The following is a 19,257-nucleotide window of genomic DNA, read 5'->3' on the forward strand; positions in this document are numbered from 1 at the left end:
GCAAGGTGCCCAATCACGGACACGCAGGGCCACCCAATTTCTGACAACCACCCAGGACCCAAATATCCATACAATGCCCCCCAAATTATGGTTTGGGAAACACACTTAAAAGGGCGGAGTGCCCTGGCCAGTGTGGCTCAGTCGGTTGAGCACTGTCCCATGAACTGAGAGGTCACCAGTTCAATTCCCGGTCATGGCACATGCCCAGGTTATGGGCTCTATCCCCAGTAGGAGGCAGTCAATTGATGTTTCTCACAACCATGTTTCACTCTCTCTTCTTCTCGAAAAAAATTAATAAAAATGTATTTTTAAAAGGGGGAAGGGCAGAAACAGCCTAAAGCAATTCCATGAGTCAAAGGGTCATGGACACTCAACTTCACTTTCATGTTTGAAAACAGACCATAAGAGAGCAGAGTGAATCATCAGTAAATGACAAACACACCTCTAAACTACATTTGGATTTTTATATTCAAAGTTCTATGAAATTTAAACACATTCCTATAAGAGATGAATTATATCTAAGCATTTCCACAAGTGAGTTGTGCGGACACCAGAAAATACCTCAAGGTGTCCCGAGACCCTTGAAGCTCCCCTCGTGAGCAAGCACATCAGAGATGGCCTGCAACAAGGAGTACATTGCTTTATTGCTTACCTTTATATTCAAATTAATACAATAAACCCCTTTTAAAAAGTAAGGCACATGAAAAGCCTTCTGTGCAAGTTCTGTATTATTTTAAAATTCCTATTGGCTAATAAAAGTATTTCCACTACAGAATTGGAGCTACATAGAAAAGCACATGATATATGTTTGACATGCAGAATACCTGAAACATTATCATATCTTACCTCATGGCACAATTAAACAGTCCCAAATCAAACGCCTGTATCTGAATAACAGTATGACTATTGTTACAACCGCAAAAATGTTAATCAGATTATCCACATATGTACAGTTGGGTCCCCAAATATTAACTATATAAAGACAACTGCATTTGTGCTCCGTTTCACTAACGGTAAGAGATTTGGCATTTTCAGTCTTTTTTTTTCCAGAAGTCATGTTGTTGTTTGTAAAAGGCTAGTGTTATACGATGCTGAAGACCATGGAGAGATACTGTTCATATGACACCTGAATCCAGCCGTCCTGATCTGTATCGTAGCGTCTGAATATATCTGTCAATCTCTGAGGAAGAAAACCACAGGTATTTAGATTCTGATATTAAAGGAACAAAATAAACTTGGCAGAAAGACATTTAGAAACTCAATTTCAGCAGCACTCATGTTTCCACATTCCCTAACTCAGTGGTGGGCAAACCATGGCTTGCGAGCCACATGCTGCTCTTTGGTCCCTTGAGTGTGGCTCTTCCACAAAAAGCCACGTGCGGGTGCACAAGTACAGTGTGATCGAAACTTCATGGCCCATGTGCAGAAGTCGGTTTTTGGCCTGGGTGAGTCTATTTTGAAGTGGCGTTAGAACACTCAAGGAGCCAAATAGCCGCATGTGGCTCGTGAGCTGCGGTTTGCCAACCACTGCCCTAACTGATGAAACCAGCACAGGGAGGCACGTGTAGGGGATCCTTGCCTGACCCCAAGGCCCCTCCCTAAGAACCTGCCCCAGCAGGTGAGGACCGGCACACACCGTGCAAGGGCAGGTCTCCCTCCGCCAGCTCAGGGTCCATCCTGGCCCCCCCATCTTCCTGTCTGCCGATCCCACCCCAGGGCTCCACTCTAATTTATTCATAAGCAGTACTCAAAGGCAGGACAGTCAGGTAAGGGCTGCTCCAGAGGACAGGGCTGCAACCACAACAGATTCTAAAGAATTATCATGACAAGGGAAGAAAATAACGCCCAGGCTCATTATGGCCTGGGTGCCCAGCCAGCTGCCCAGGGCGGCCTGGAGAAGGGCTGTAGCCTGGTCATGTGGGCTGCGCCTGCTGTAGTCTCCTCAGGACTCCCCTCGGTGCCAGCCACGAGCATCCCAGCATGTGTGCTCAAGACAGTTAAGCAGCACTTAACTCTGGCTTGAAGAACAATGGGCAATCTTTCTTTCTCATTTGATTTTTTTTATTTTATTGATTTTAGATAGAGAGGAAAGGAGAGAGGGAGGGAGAAGAAAAAAGAGAAAGAGGAAGAGAGAGAAAGAAACATGAATTTGTTCTGTCACTTATTTATGCATTCACTGGTTGATTCTTATATGTGTCCGGACAAAGAATTGAACACACAAGCCTGGCATATCAGGATGACACTCTAGCCAACTGAGCTACCCGGCCAGCTCTGGGCAATCTTTATTTAAAAAAAAAAATTTTTTTTTAATTAATTTCAGAGAGGAGAGAAAGAGAAATATCAATGATGACAGAGAATCATTGATCGGCTTCCTCCTGCAGCCCCCCACTGGAGATTGAGCCCACAACCCAGGCATGTGCGCCGACCGGGAATTGAACCTGTGACCTCTTGGTTCCTGGGTTGATGCTCAACCGCTGAGCCACACCCAGCTGGGCTGGGCAATCTTTCTTTATGTTTTAATTGTATTTCGCCAAGATTGCTACAAATTTTCATGTAATTTTATCAGAAACAATTTTCGAAAAGCCTTTTTCTATTGGAAAAGAGGCAGACGAAGAATATGCTTTCGAGGCTTTTTACTCATGGCCTGCAGTTTTCTTTTCGAGGCCTCACCTCTTCCCAGCATGCAGGGTCATTCTGGAAGGGTGGGAGGGACTAGACATTGGCAATGAAGCCCCAGGCATAGCTGGAAGCCGGCCTGGAGGCAGTGGCTGACCTGGCCTCAGCTCCCAGGTCTCGGGGATTATCGGGTCACCTCAGCTGCTGAGCCTGTATGCGCTGACCTTCGCTCAGGCAGAGATACAAAGATCAGGTGTTTATTACGGGCCATAACCTCAAATGGAAGTCCTGATTCTAAAGCAAGTCAGTTACAGACCCTGATGAGATTGTACACTGCACCTTTCTGAGTGTGTTCAAACTGCTAACACGTCACCCAGCCTCACAGACCCCGGGGCAGAAGGAGGTCAGGCTCTCCCAGTCCCAGAGATCTGAAGCATCAGAGTTAACAAACCTGGATCTGGAGAGCCCAACCCACCAGATTCACCGGTAAAGAAATCAGAAAAACCTCACTTTTGACTGACCTATCCTTTGAACGGGAAAATTAAAAAATGTGAGAGTGTTTTAAAAAAATATCAAATTGTATTAAAAAACCTCACTGCTGTTCACACCTTCGTGGATCCTGAAGCTGACAAGATGGAACCTCAACTTGGATTCAAGTTGCAATGACTTATCCTAGAGATGGGCTCTACTGAAATATTAATGAAAAAACTCCCTTTTCCATAAGTGGAACTGGCTCCAGAATAATGCTGGGTGGGGGTTATAGTTATTATAATTCAATGGCATGGGTGATAATGTTGACTCTGAGAGACAAGGTTCATTTTACTGGTGTCTCTGCTACTGTTATATTTGAGGGAAATTTGTCATAACAAAATTTTGAAAGATATAAGTTTATTAGTTCTAAAGCTTAATATATATGGAACTCGGATCCCTACCTAGAAACAGGAGCAGGGATCTAAAAACAGGGTGGGAACACCCAGCGCAAGATAGATTGCTCTTCTATCTTAGAGGGTGTCTCGTTAAGTTCTGCACTTAGTTCTCTTAGAGGGAAAGTGTGAGGCTGCAGGATGGAAGTCTCAGAAATGTGTGGGGAAATGGGACGGGCAGCGGACAGCAACTCAAGAGTTTTGCCAACACCGCATAAGGACCCAAGGGCTTGGGAGCCAGCCTGGGGAGTTAGAGCTCACCTCACACAGGAAGGCAGGACAAAGGGAAAGCCACACAGTACGTTTACCCATTTCCTCCGAATAAAAATATAACAAAAATAGCAGAGTAAACATGTAAATAACCCACTGGATATGGGACAACAACCTCTTCTGAATGGACTGCTTTATAATATTTGCAGGGGCAGAAAGAGCACTACTGTTTACACCTCGGTGTAACAGAAAAAAAAAAAACTATAGATGCTTCTCCAAAGACAAAACTAACTTTTAGAAGATCCAGGAACTGATTTTATATGTGTCTGACTCCATGAAATCCCAAATTCCAGAACGGCACTTCCCTTTCTCTCCAGGGAGCCCAATTACCTGCAAGACGATGCAGCCCTGGATGAAGTCGTCAAAGGCGATCTGTCCCCGTCCTTGTCTGTCAAACTTTCGAATGAGGATGTCATGAAACTGGTCAGAGAGCCGGTAACCTTGAAAAGGAATCAGAGTAAATAGCGTGCCAGGAGGGGGCGCTTTGTTCAGAACCCCGCTCACCTCAGACACAGGCCTCTTATCACAGCTCAGGATAACCGGTCTGGGCTGGGGAGGGAACACAGCACACGTTTATTCCTAAGCACTGAGCTACGCCAGTCCCTCAGCGGTGACCACTGTGGCAGGCCAGAGCATCTCCCTGGAGGGGGAGGAGTAACTGGAGGCGGGACCACACAGCGAGTTGAAGGATCCCGTGAACTCACTAGTTCGCATCACACCCACAGGGCAGCCAGGACCAGTTTCTTGGATGCAGCGCAGAGATCATTTTAAAAAGCCCCATGCCCTGGCCGGGTGGCTCAGCCAGTTGGAGCGTGATCCCGTACACCAGAAGGCTGTGGGTTTGATCCCCAGAAAAGGCACTCATGGGAGGCAACTGATCAATATTTCCCTGTCACTTTGATGTTTTCTCTCTCCTTCGCCCTTCCTCTCTCTAAAATCAATAAAAACATATCTTCTGGTGAGGATTTTTTTAAGCCCTTTACCGATAGATTTTATTACATTTATTAACCTAGACATGAAAGTTCTGAATAATTCAGCTTCCCTGGGTTAACTCATTACTAGAGAATCTCGTTTTAAAAGATAAAATATCACTGACATCTTCCAATTAAACAAAATGTAAACCTAAGGAAACAGACTCACTGACAGATATTTCCCCAGAGAAATGAACTGATTTGGAAACTGAACATTACAAGGAGAAAGGTAGCCTCTCAAAGTTCAATCCAGTGTTACGCAGAGGGTCACTGGTTCCGTTGGCAGTTTGCTAGATGTGTTTTGAAAAGATCTCCAGCAGGAAGGTGGCTCTGAAGACGGGGACATCTCTGGGGGCCAACTAACCCAGGACACCTACTGCCTTCCCCTTCCTCCCCATGTCATACCACTACCTGCATGACCATGGTATCCTTACTTAGTCAGGAGACAAGTTCCAGGTGCCAAAATATTTTTACTGATTTTCAGTCTTGCTGCAGTCTTTGCAAGGAATGTACACCCACTGTCTGAGTGAATTTCACAGTTAATTACCTGTATGAACACTTAACACTTTACTGAAAAAGATTCAAACATGCAAGCATGGATGGTACCTTTCTGAGTGGCCAGTGTGCTCTGCACGTCTGTGACTAACATCCAGGGCCCCCTCCCTGCAAGCTGAGTTGAAGCCAGGATGCCCGACTTAGACTTAGTCAGAAAGCGACAGCTGCCACTCCTCCCGCCCCCATGGCTCTCATCGCCTCACACCAGCGCCTGTGCCTGGTCAGGAAAGGCAGGCCAAGGCTGTTGAGGGCTGACCTTAGGACACAGTGACTAGGCTGTGCCCATTCAGGGTCCAATGGTCTCCTGCCCGCCTGGGAAAGGACAGATAAGACTGTAACAATGACACAGTAACTCCACAATCTACGACAAGGGAAGCAACTTGCATCACCCCTGGCATTAACTTCCAGTGTCCCTGGTCCTCAATATTACTGCAGGGAAAACAAAAGTGAAGGAAGTCAGAGTAGAAAAATAAATGATGTACAAGTCATGAAAAAAACTTTTATCCGAGAGGCCAAAACCTGGGAGCAGTCAGTTCTCTACGAGGTCCTTCCAGTGAAAATCCAAGTAACAATAATTAAAAGGAGGTGCCCTCTGCTCATGGCCCTGCCCCCACAGCCTGGGGCCCTGGTGGGGACTGGCCGCCCTTCAGACCTGGCGTGCTGACACAGTGCCTCGCCCTGACCTGTGGCTGAGCACCTTTCTGCTCCAGCATAAAAAGGAGGGGCAGGGGCGGGGGAGAATGCAGCAAAAAGATGGAAATGAGTGATAAGTTCAAGGTTCATTACACTTTCACAAAGTTTTCATAATAAACACTGCACTGGCTCAGTGGCTGCCAGGCCGGGCGGAGGAAAGGGGAGTTGGGCACGGTGGAGCTGCCGCAAGGCCTTTAGTGCTGAGTACACTCCACCCCTCACTGGCGAGAGTGAGGGCTAGGCCATGTGCACGTTCTCCTTTCCACATCTCTGTTCATGGCAAACAGCACCTACTAATAAAATTTGTTAAGTGAATGGACCATCAAATCCATAATGTGTGCAAGTCAGTCACACAGCATTGCCAGGGTTGGCCTGAGACACCCCCATGGAGCTGACAAAGGTCAGAGGGCACCGTAGTACTCAACCCCCTGACTCCCTCAAGCCTCTGCTGAGCTAAATCATCCCCCTCTGACCCAAGGCAAGATCCTTATTCTTAGGCGTCAAGACTGAAGGAAATTTTCTGCTTCTGTGGCTCATTTCCTAAGTTACAACAGAATCTCTTCCAAAATGATCAACTCGGGGAAAATGATGACAATGTTTCTTTCACAGAAAACAAGGCTTTGGAGAAGCCCTAGGGGGGAAATATCAGAACCAATCACAGGAAGAAACTTTTTGGAATAACTGAAGAAATGCTGCAAGAGAATTATTTCCTTTCTCCAGAAAAACACTCAGAAGTCAGGAAGCTGTCAGCACCGACAGCGGGAGGGCCTGCCGGCCCTGACGAGGGCCTCAGCTGGGCCTGCGCTGCTCCGCCGAGCTGCAGACACTCTGGGTCTGCCCCGGCCTGGGAAGCAGACAGTCTGTGCACAGGAGCTCCAGGGACCCTGCGGTCACAGCGCTAAGTAGAAAGAAGGCTCTGGGCCTCGCCGGGTTAAAAAACGCAGTTCTGTGTTCTGTGACACACCTGAGGCCACAGGATCAGAAATCACTCCTAGGATCTGGGCTCCTCCCACATTCTCCCCAGCCTGGCGGGCCCCTGGCTCCTTCCCCAGGTTCCCAGCAGTCTCCCACCTAAGGGCAGCGCAAGATTAGTTGCATTCTGAGTTCCAACTCTAAGAATCTGAGATTCATGTCTTGCCCAAACTCTGACCACACCTGGTGAGCTCCAAACAGACTTCCTGTGCCATCATCCAGCCTCCACCTGGTTCTATGTCTGAGTTCATAAGGCAAGAAAAGAAAGCGATAGAAAGAGAAGATAGTCATAAAGTACATGACCAGAGGAAAATGGAGAGGGCAAAACCATGTTAGCCATGTATTAAAACTCGAAATACTTAGAAAATAGTACATTATAATCTAAGTTTTATTTTCTTCTGGAAGGCATTTACAAGAAACCTTTAAAGAAAAACATAGAAGGGGTTTTGTAATATGGGCCCAGTGATCACCGAGCCAAGTAAAATTGCCTCAAATCAGAATCTCAGTGTAACTTCAAACCTTGAACGAGACCCCATTTCAGTTTTTCCCTCTAAAAGAAAAATCCCAACTCCCCCTCAGACCCATGCATGGGTATTAGAGGCCCGCTGACCACTCTGAAAGGTACCATGGCACACTCCTCACGGCACAGCACACGCACACCCTGACACGCACTTGAGAATGGGAGCTTTCGCTGCCTCTAATGTTCTACCTGAGGCCCTCACTATGCACTAGAGAGCCTTAAGGAATCATCACTTATGGGTATTTTATCATCTTTCTGGGTATTTTGATGTTCCATGAAATATACACTACCCTACACTATCTTTTTCAGTTACTTTAAGTTGTTCCAAAGCTACATTCTCAATGTGCTTGTGATGTCATTACAATTCACAAAAGATAAACGATTGCATAGCCCCTATCTCATTTTGGATGAAAAACTGCATTTAAAGGATGCATAAAAGTCTCCTCCAATAATAACATATAAGTCTGTGTAATGTAAACAAAAATTTTACATAGACTGGGTTAAAAAATCAGTAAGTTGAACCAAATAAAAGAACTCCAATGGTACCTAAGTTCCAAAATGAAACATGCTACACAATCAAGGTAAGTGAATTACCAAAACCTGAAAGGGCTTGCTTGAGCTCGTTCTTGTCAATCATCCCCGAGTTGTCCCTGTCGTAGGTGCGGAAGACATTCTGCCAGTCCGTGATGTACTTCCAGACGCCTGTGAACTCGCTGAAGTTCACACCAGCCTTGTTCTCACGGTCAAACATTGCTGAGAAAAAAAGGAGCACAAGTGGTCCCAATGAATGGAATCTCGATGTTAATCACCAAGAAACACAGCCACAGCAGCTACCTCCCCAGCATGGCCCTCAGCCAGCGAATCCTTAAGTGCTGCTAATCATGCTCACTGGCTGAGTCAGGGGCAAGATCACCTCTGTTGGGGTGGGGCAGGGGGACTGTCACCCAGCCACAGTCCCCCATGAAAAAGAAAATGGAAGCAAACCACACTATTAGAGCCACAATAAACAGGATACTTTACACTGAAGTAGGTTCTACAGAAGCACAGCCACTGGTGGGTGCTCTGAAGATGCCAGAGAAAATGCCCCTTACTCCCAGCTCCTAGTTTTGGGCTTAGAACAGGGGGCCTCCTCCATTTCCCAGGACCAACATCCTCCAGCAGAGGCCATTCAATGAGAAAGAGATTCTACTGGCTTCAATGTTTTCTTAGACCTGCCTTTCATTTAAAACAAACAAAAAAAACCCACCACATCCCAATTCCAGGTCCAAATACAAAAGAACTACCACTATATGTACATAAAATTGCAAAATGGCTGCCCTGGTTGGTGTAGTTCAGTGGCTAGAATATCAGCCTGCACATCAGAGGGTCTCAGGTTCGATTCCCAGTCAAGTGCACATTCCTGGATTGCAGGTCCAATCCCTGCCCCCCAGTCGGGGCCAATGGGGGAGGCAACCAATCAATGTGTCTCTGTCACATTGATGTGTGTGTGTTTGTCTCTCTCTCTTCTCCCACCTCCCTTCCACTCTCTCTAAAACCAATGGGGAAAATATAGTCTTACTCCTCAAATGAGGATTTTTAAAAATCTATTAAAGAATTTGCAAAATGGCTAAAATATATGATATAAAAACCCAGTCTGAATTATTGCCACAAAAAAAATGATAAACCATTTGGTGTCTCTTTAGGTAAGGAGATGATGGAAGCCTCTAGCCTGAATGCTCTCAGCTTGGTCAGAAGTACACCACGGTCAGTGAGGTTTCATGTAGTAAAGAATCTGGGGATTGCTCCAGTCAGTGGTTACACAGGATGAGGGCTGTGTGTGGGGTGTGTAGTCCAGTGTGTTCATGAAATCTCCAGGGCAAGAGGGAACGATCGAACATAAATTGACAGTAAAGAGTCAGTGAGGGGACAGAGGGGCGGAGTGAAGGCCCACACCAGACTGGAGTTCAGGGAGAATAAGGCAGGAAGCAGCGCTGTTCCAGCAGCCCACCCCTGTCTGTCTGAACAGGCAGGACGCCGGCGCCCTTACTTACATATGATTGACCTGACAGTCACAGGATTAAATGGAGTCCAGGTGCCTGAAAACAAACAGGAACTAAAGTAAGAGAGAGCGATTTGTACCTTTATTAATTTTTAAACTCAGTAAAAACAAAGTCAAAAAAGGTTTTTAATGTGGGGGAAAGCAGTATCTCTGCCCATCCCCCACTTGTATAAAAAGAACATCCCCCCCCTTTTAATTACACACACACACACACACACACACACACACCCATTTCAGTCCTGGGTGGCACAGAGATCCATTCCTGACCTTTGACCTGCCGAGGGCCGGAGAGTCTGCAGGTGCCACGTCTCACATTCAGGGACACTGGGCCCTGCAGCACCTCCCAAGTGCCACTCCCACTCACCTCAGGGTTTGTACAGGCTTCCCTCACCCTCCCACATGCCCCTCCAAATACATGCACACCCTCCACCCAACTCCTACCTCCTCTTTAAGCCTTGGGTGAAATGCTTCCTCAGGGAGTTTTTGCTGAATGCCCTACACTCTAGGTCGCTAAAAAGGTAACTCCATTTGCTCTGCCCGCACCTTCTGACTGACCCTTCAGACACCTGCAACGGCCATTATTCCAAGAAGGCCAGTCCCCCCAAGAGAATAGGGGCTCACTTGTCCCTAGGCATGACACATGAGTGCTGGACAGCACCTGTGTGCAGGTGTCACAGACCTTTGGTGGGAAGGTAAGCAGGAGTATGTACAGAAAGGTATGAGGAAAAGTCGGTATTATTGGAACCCAGTATAAAAAGAAAACTATGTTACAGGAAAATTCCACAAACAGGGGACTCTCACTGCTTCACCCATGCCTGCTGTTCCCTCCCTTCATTAGTGGCTCCATTCAATGAACTGATGTTCACAGAAGATACCCTCCACTGACCAGAAGCCAGAAACCACAGGCACCCACTGGGATCCCTTCCTTCTGTCCTGTTCCCTCCACCTGATGCAGACTAAGTGGCCACAGGAGAAGAGGGGTGAGTTTGGGCTAAACTGAGCTGACTATGCAGAGCTGGAGGGGTTTCAGAGATGAGGCTGCACACACAGTCCATCCCAACTGCGCACATCAACCTCGGCCGTTAGCAAATGGCGTGGTGGAACAAGTGTTCAACAAGAGCAGTAAGTAAAACTATTAAATAAGGCTGCAAAACAGGCACTCTCGTGGTGAGGGCACAGATGGCGCATCTCAGAGAGTCAGGCCCGGGGGACCCAACTGTGCTGGGGACCCTGAGGATTGGAGGGTCTGGGCTGAATCAATGATGGAGAGAGCTGGAAGGTGGAACCAAGGCTATAGACATCCATTCATCCTTGTTAACCAAATAGGACCTAATTTCTGCAGAAACCAGGGGCAATAACAACAGACAACAGGTAACTGACTCCTTGTTGCGTGCTAGTCCTGTGGCCTGGTTCCCAGGCTACGTCAAAGCTTACTAACCCACAATGAAGCCTAAACACAATGTGCAGACATTTCACATTTTGATTATGTTAAGCATTAAATGCACCTGAGTGGCAGCCTGAAAACGCAAACAGGTTTCTGCAGGAAATCACACTGCAATGCCAATAAAGCAATTTCAACAGCTCTTGCTGAAGGCAGAGGACACATCCTATAGGTGGGTTTTGTCCATAAGCCCTTCTCCTCCAGGGAGCCTCTATGCCAGGTTTCCTGGGCCAGCTGCAAATTCAAACATTCCCATCTGTTCTTCCCAGTAACCACCGAGTCCAGGAATATTTGAAGCAACAGATTTCCTGTCAGACTTCTCCATAGAAATATATGTTCACTATGTGTATAAGTCTTGTCTCAACTTCATCTCAACCAAAGAAAATAGGATCATACTATTATTTCTCCTGTAAGGTGAATACTCAAAGTTTCACCAATAACTTGGGAACAGTACTAAAACCTTAGGAAGCAATGCTGCACGGATGGTGTGCTTACGGAGCACGCTGCCATCTGCAGGGTGGTCGGTCAGTCATCACTGGGGGCTTCAGCGTTTTCCCATTAAACTCCAAGTACAGAAATGAATTTAGGAATTTATATCTGCTCCCTTCTCGTCAGGAGAAATCTCACTCTGCTCTGCGATATATATTCTGTGCTTTTACTCTCCAAAGAGTTTTCTTTCTTAAAATTGTCCTATTAACTACAAACTTTGGTTGATGTAGACTTTAGAGATGGTGAAGGGTTAAGTCCTTACAATATCTTGCATGGAAACAACTGAAACACCCAAGTACTTGGAATCTTTTTCGGGGGGAAACAGACTTCCCTTCATCACTGGCGATCTCTGCGCTTCCCTACAGCAGACCCAGAGTCCAGCTGTCCTGGGCTGTTCTGCCAGAGGAACCTGTGAGGAGGGGGTGGAAGTACCACAGGGTCCAGATTCGGTTCAATGCATAGTATGTGAGGACTTTGGTGCCTCTTCAGGTTCAGTAACATCCTACATCTCACCAGTCATCTTCCGTTAATGCTTCAAATACTACAACTGCAAATATGGCCTTTCTGAGAAGCCATCTGAAGACTGACCGACAGTACAATGCTACACCCTTTGATTTGATAAATGCCCCTTTTAGAAACCCGTTCCATGAAACTCTGGGTCCAATCACTGCAGTAGTTACATTAATGAAAATGAAAACAATCTAAGAGTCTAAGGTGAACACTGTAAACTCCATTCCTGTAGATCTGACAGTGTCTTGCAGTTCTGGGCCAGGCAGGATGGGAGCTGGTGGAGATGGGCTTGGCTGGAGGGAAAAAGTGATTCCAACTTCCAGTCGTCCTATTTTTACATACACCCAAACACAGAAACCAGAAATGCTGTGACCTGCCCAAGTCCAACCTTCTTTGTTTCTATCTGAAACTGGTGGGTTTCTAGGAAGAGCAGATGTGATGGGATGTACTGAGTCCCCAGACCTCTCTCAGGTTCAACAACTAGCTAGGATGACAACATTCACGGTCAGTTTGTTAGAGCAAAAGGACAGACAGTAAGACCAGGAAAGGCGTGAGGACCAGTCTGGGGGAGACCAGGCACTGCTTCCAGAGCCCCCCATGAACTCACAGGACAACGGCTGAGACGCACATAAAGTGCTGCCCACCAGGGAAGCTCTTCTGAGCCTGGGAGCCCAGAGTTTCTCTTGGGGATCTGCCACGGAAGCTCCAGATGCCAAGAGAAGACAGATGCTTGCCATCCCCAAACTCTCAGTGTGAAGTATCCAAGCAAATGGATGCAATGCGCACTCTGATCAGTCAGAACATTCCAGAGGCAGCCATCATCCAACAGATCCTTCCTGGGGACGTGTAGGCTCTGAGTAACCCAGCCTGCTGAGTCAGCCCTCACCCCCATGCAGGCAGATGGGGCCGGGGGCGAATCTCACTCCCTCTGCTGCATCTGGGCAACAAGCCCCATCTCCCACCACACTGGGCTGGGGCAGGACAGGGGTGCAACTGTAGGGGCTAATTGCTTGGATGGTCTCATTTCTTCAAATATGGGCCCCTCAAGTTAGCTGGAACTTTACTTTGAGAAAAATACCTTAAATCATGAATTACTATTTTTTAAAGCATAGCTAAAAATGCCTCCTCAAAAAACATCAATATCTTATGTTAAAGCAAACCTTAAAGCACGCGCGCGCGCGCACACACACACACACACACACACACACACAAAAAGGAGCTAGAGCAAATTTTTAAAAAACACCTAAAAGTCAAGGTAGTTTGTGAAAGGTTATTTTAAAACCAAGGCACAAGAACAGTCCTCTCTCTTTCCAAACCCACTGACCACACACGTCCTGAGAGCAGTCATTTGGAGGCTTTGTACAAAGGACTCAGTGTGTGGGACCCACAAAAGCCCTTTTCCAAGGTGGTTTCAGCTCGACTTTAACAGGGAGCAAGCCAAACCACAGGTCTAACTGAAGTGAGAGGCTATGCTGTTCTGTAACTTCAGTTTCCCACCAGCAATAAACTCATTAAAATGACTTTCTGAAATAGCCCAAAGTCCGGTTCTAACATGAAAACAAAAGCCCATTCCTGGGAGAAAAATCAGAATTGAAAATAACTTCTATTATATCAGCTCAGGAACTCAAGGAGAAATGAAAAGAACCAACATTGTCTACCTAGTAACCAGCTGGCCCTCATTTAGGACAAAATGTTTATAGGAGGAGAGAAAGGAACACACCAAAGAAAAAGAAATGCTGTTCAGAGGGGGCGGGACACACACTGATTGGGGGAGGGGGGTGTTGAAAACTGTCTGGATGGGTGGAGTCCACCTTACAGCAAGGAGAGGCATGCAGTCTAAACAGAAGGAGCAGAGTCCAGGCTGAGATGGACACCGCAGGGCACTAGAAGCATTAGGTGGTCACTTACATGAAGAGACAGGTGGGGAAGCACCAGGGTCAGTGAGGGCCTGACTGAGCAGTAAACCTGAGACGGAATGTGAGCAGCAACCCTGCTGAGCAGCACTCTGCCCACATGTAAGATGCTCAGCAGACGATAACCATCTCATCACTGTCATTAGGAAAAGAAAAGCCATCAAAGACTCGAGCTGGCTCTCTGGCCAGTAACAGTGGCAGTAACACCACTATTCCTCATCCCAGCACAATACTGAGCCCTTGCTGGGTGCCAGGCTCACACGTGTTCTGCATGCATTTTCTCAATTTACCGGCCCAGTAACCGTGGGACACAGATCCAGAAAGGTCAAGCAAGTCCTTGCTCAGGGCCACATTCCTAGAACTGGTAAAGCAGGATTTGAATCCAATCAGAATTTGACCCATGACCCCACCAAGCCCACCCCTTCCAGCAATTCAGAGTATTTGGCCATCACTTTCAACTAAAAAGATTTCATACAAACCTGGGCAGCACTCTCAAAACTTATAGCAAATGAACAAAAGAAGTCCTAATGGATCACAAATCAGTCCTCACTCACTGCAAAAAAGCTCAAAAGAAAAGCTTTAGCCAGTAGGGCACTCTCACTGTGGCTGACAACATCTTTAACATCTGATCACAATTAACATATGATGTGAAGAAATCTCCCATTTAGGTCAACACTTAGGAAGTTTTAACCCAGGATTTGCCAGACTGTAGCCTGCTAGTTTTCAGTGCTCTGGATAGCTCTCTAGTTAACCCTGTCTTCTACTTTGCTAGTACTTCCCCAATTAAGCAAGTTGAAATGGGCAAGAGCTCAACTCCATGGAGAGCTGGCAACACACCACCCACAAGAGCTGTAACCCTCATCCCTATCCAAACGCCTACACTGACAAGACCACCTCCTCACAGTCCGGTGGCCTCTGGGACCTTTGTAATCCCCTCCAGAGGGTCGCAAAGAATACCTAAAAAATTCAATGATCTTCAAACACCTGAAAGATATCTGCTGTACAAAGCTAAACTTCTTATCCCTCCCAAAAACCTGCCCTCCAACCCGAGTTCCTCTACCAGTGCTTCCTTTATGCTCATCCACACAGTTGTTCTGAAAGGCATTTGGAGTGGCACTGACAACAACCAAGAAACCACTTGGCAAAATAAATCAGAAGCACCTCCACCACGTGCCAGTAATAACGGTTAGGTGTGTCAGGCTTGCAGTGTAGAAAGTCCTGATGGCCAGGTCCCACTCACCATTGGAGAGTGCTTGCTGAAGCTCATTGTCGGATATCACCCCGCTTCTGTCTTTATCAACCCTACAAAATCAAAACCAATTCAGCTGGTGATTAACAGTGTATGAAAAGCAAATCATGGCGAGCACAAACGTTTAACCCCACTGATCATCCTACATTAATTCTGGCAAGTTCCTTCCTTTCACTTTGTTCTGCCTCTGGAGCTCCTTCACTCAGCTGAAGCACTCCACCTGCTAAAGTCCACGTTGGTTCTTCCCAAAGTGGCCTAATCATTTTTTCCACTCTCGTTTTCCTTTCCCAGGTCTTTCTCTTTGACTATTCCTTGACCTGAGTTATGCCTACACCAGTTTCTCTCTTTTTCCTTTCTCTCAGTCAAGTCATTCCCTGACCATGAGTCACTCAATTTCCCCCCATTCATTCACCAGAAGGACGGCCATGGTCAGAAGGAGCCCAGGTAAAACAGCACCTGTCCCGGCGGCCATCACGCTCCAGCTTCTTTCCTGACTGCTGCCATTTTAATAGTGCTGGAGCAGACTCTTGTTTCTGTTTATCTAAAACTAGCATCACCAGGAGACTCTCCCGGAGGAGCAAGAACCCGCCCCTCAACTGCGGGCGCTCGGCTGTTAGGGGCTAGGGAGTGAAGGCAGAGCTCCAGGGAGTCTACGAAGCCGCCACACCTCGGGAGGGGCCGGTGCGAAGGAGGGGCCCGCGGCGAGGGAGAAGCCCTGAGACCAAATGGGACGCTGGGCGTGGGACAGGAGGGGAGTGAGCAGAGCTGAGGCCTCGGGAAAAGTTAGGGGGGGTCGGGGAAGAAGGATGGGGCAGGAGGCCAGGGGGAGGCGGGGGAGAGACCGGGAAGAGGAAAAGGTGGAAAATGGAGCAGGAGACTGTGGAGAGGCCGGGGGGTGGCCCGAGTGCAATGTGGGGAAAGGCGGGGGAAGTGGAGGGGAAGAAGGGGAAGAAGATAGGGCAGGAGGCCGGGAAGAGGAGGGGAAGCCGGCGGACTCCCGTAAGCGCCCGCGCGCCCGATCTCACCTCTGGAAGACGTTCCACAGGAAGCTCTGGTCCGGCAGCGCCGCGCCCACGGGTGGGCCGGGGCTTGGGCCGGTCCCGGGGCCCGGGCGGTAGGGGTAGGCGGCCATGGGCCCAGGTATGCAGCTAGACTGGGGAGTCAGACTACACGGAACGCCTCGGGGTAGCTCCACTTCCGCCTCTGCTGGAGGCGTGGTCTGCAGTTACATCACTTCCGGGGGCAACAGGAAGTGTGAATCTCCGGGAAGGTCACTAGCCTGACGCAGCCAATCCCCATACGGCTCCGTTGCCGGGCAACGCCGGAGTCAAGCGGCCTCTGGGTACCGCTTGCGTCAGCCTTGCAGAGCGCACGCCAGGGCGGAAGGGGCTCCCCTTGGGCCCGTTTAATTCCGGCCCCCCTCAAAAAAAAAAAAAAAAAAAAAAAGGCGTGAAAGCGTAGGATGTTGAGGGGAGAACGTGCGTGGGATACTCTTGTGCTTCTCAGGGTTTTCCAGTCCCTGACCCCGGCCGCTTCCTCAAGTCGGGTCACTGTGCGCTTTTCCCGGGCCTCACCAGCGGCTCTCCAGTGCCTGGGTACCCGGGAACCCGCACGCTCCCGCAGGCTTGTCCCCTTCTCCCGGTAACTGACACCGACCTCAACTGGACGGGGGTCCGATTCGGAGCGCTTTTAGCGAAGTCCCCGCTGAAGGGCACTCGCGTCTCCGTTCTGTCCGCCTGCCTTGTCCCTCCCGCCCAGGTCCGGATTCTGAATTTGTTCCAGAGCGTTCACAGACTTCCAACTTCGCAGGTTTTTAAATTCTTTGACTCGGGGATCGCTGACTTGTTTCATCCTCAGAGCTGAGAAGGACCGGGACCCAAGGACATGACCTTTTATCGGAGGCACCTGAGACTTTGCTCCCTGTGGACAGGAATCCATTATTCAGCACTCTGGGCACAGCTGCAGATCCTCCTCCTAACAGTTACCCTCTGTCCCACTTAACACAGGGCTACACGCTGGAGTGTTCAAGCCCTACAAAGAAATTAAGATGCTCTGTGACTTTGGCATTCACCTATTAATCCTTAAACCTCTCCAACAATATGGATTTTTTTTTCTGATTCAGTGAATTAAGTGGTTTCTAGTTTTCTCATATTCACTTGTTGAATAGTCCTACCTTTGACTTCCCAGTCCAATTTGTAAGTGCTCTGGTACAGCATACACGGGGAAACTACAGCAAGAAACTGGGCGGCTGCAGAGGGGCCCTGCCTCCCTCTCTCCAGGGGCACTGGTTCCACCAACCCTTGGCCGAGTCTCCAGGCTGGATTGGCACACTCAACACCACCTGAGGGGCTTAGAAGAGCCACATTCTATCTTCTGCTTAGTTCTACCGGTGGGAAACGATTCATTCATTCGTGGTAAGAATCACTTACTGGATGCCTTCAATGAGCTAGAATCTACCCTAGTGTTTGTTACTTTGTGTAATCCTCATACCAGCACCTGGTAGTACTAAGGTCCACATTTTATTGAGGAAACCATGACTGGCCGAAGGTCAAACAGGCAATTGGTTCTGCCTTCTCTTCCTGCATTACCTCAATGGTGGCAAGACTGATTCTTAAAAGGGACAGTGCTAGGAAATAAAGGTTTCTATAAAACTCACCCTTGCCCCATATCACTTGCAAACCAGGCAGCCCCAGTCCCTCCCATCGCCACAGCCCTGATCTCTAAGGAACCTCTGGCTCTGAGAGGCTGTCTGAGCACTACATGTGGGTCGCACACCTGTGCTGCACTGCTCGGCACAGCCAAGCCATAAAGTCCTAACCATGGACCTTTGCCACTGCTGAGAGGTGTTGCCTAGTGTCCTGTCACCGACAGAGACCACCTTCTGCCAATAGAAAGAGGCAGATCATCTGCCCCCGGTCCTGCTGACTCAATCACTTAAAGTATTGATGCTCTTGCCACTATCTCCTTGCCTATCTCAGGATTCAATTCCCTCCTAACCAGGTCTGGTCTAAGCTTTCCATTTAGATGGTGTAGCTGGATGAATTAGAAACAAATTGAAAGACAACACTGCTTTCTTTCCTACACTAACGCTGTCACACACAATGTATCAAATCTCAGGCCAGTCTTTCCTTTTAGTCTAATTTCTCTGAGTTAATTGGGAAATGCCTCTTTTACTATCCTTAGAATTTTTACCTGGATGTTGGAATTCTTAACTTTCCACCCCTCGTGTTCGTTCTATGGCATACAGTAAGTTCTCTATAAATATGTTAAACCAATGAATGACCAAATTTTGTATGTATCTTACTTTCACAGATTATCTATGTCCTTTCTCATCAGCTACACTGTGACATTTGCACAAGGGGTAACTTTTCTTTTTCAGCCTTTTTCCCCTTTACAGCCTCTGGTGTGAATTCTAGGGGACAGAATCCACTACACCCAGTCTTGCCCTTGCTTTGTCAGAATTCAGGAGGAAAGGAATACCCTACCACTTTTTGTCAGGCTTCTTACTGAAATAGTCAATTTATCAAATATATGCTATTTTCTTAGATACAAGCAAATGTATACATTAGCAGTATACATCGACAGAACTTTCTGCAATGATAGAATTGTTTCGTAAATGCTGACTAATATAGCAGCTACTGGACACTTGAAATGGATCAAGGTAGCTTGGGAACTTAATTTTAATAAACTTAAATATAAGTAGGCATGTGGCTATGGCTATTGCTATGGAAAGTGCAAGTCTGAATATTTTACTGTCTTACCTTTTTGTTTCTTTTAATCCAGATTATATTCACATCATCTCTTTGGGCAATATTCTATTTTATATATATATATATATATATATATATACACACACACACACACACACACACACACACACACACATATATATATATATATATATATATATATATATATATATATATATATATATATATATTACTTCTCTGGTTTGTCATCACCCCTAGCACAGATGAGTTCATTTAGAATCTGTGAACACATTTTACAAACATTTCCAGTGTGAAATATTGTTCCTTGGCTCCTTAATTAGTGGAGTCTCATAGAAACTTACATACCCGCTTGCTGGTGATTTTCTT

At 47.3% G+C, this 19,257-nt stretch overlaps 1 protein-coding gene across 8 annotated transcripts; it reads right to left on the minus strand.

The window, feature by feature from the left end:
- Window positions 1–445: 445 nt before the first annotated feature.
- On the minus strand, window positions 446–16,378 carry PDCD6 (programmed cell death 6). Of its 8 annotated transcripts, none has more exons than XM_036409623.2 (6): window positions 16,186–16,372; window positions 15,152–15,213; window positions 9,551–9,595; window positions 8,121–8,273; window positions 4,140–4,249; window positions 446–1,180 (listed from the first exon to the last, which is right to left on the minus strand). In XM_036409623.2, the coding sequence occupies exons 1-6, from the start codon at window positions 16,290–16,292 to the stop codon at window positions 1,082–1,084; spliced, it is 576 nt and encodes a 191-aa protein (XP_036265516.1). In that variant the 5' UTR covers window positions 16,293–16,372; the 3' UTR covers window positions 446–1,081. The 8 variants fall into 8 exon arrangements, with proteins under 8 accessions (XP_036265516.1, XP_036265515.1, XP_036265512.1 ...); XM_036409622.2 differs by having other exon boundaries at window positions 8,115–8,273; XM_036409619.2 differs by lacking the exon at window positions 446–1,180 and adding an exon at window positions 1,840–2,049 and having other exon boundaries at window positions 16,186–16,378.
- Between the last annotated feature and the right edge of the window lie 2,879 nt (window positions 16,379–19,257).

The sequence above is a fragment of the Pipistrellus kuhlii genome, unplaced genomic scaffold (genome assembly GCF_014108245.1).
Source record: "Pipistrellus kuhlii isolate mPipKuh1 unplaced genomic scaffold, mPipKuh1.p scaffold_m20_p_4, whole genome shotgun sequence".
In the NCBI taxonomy this organism is placed as follows: Eukaryota; Metazoa; Chordata; class Mammalia; order Chiroptera; family Vespertilionidae; genus Pipistrellus; species Pipistrellus kuhlii.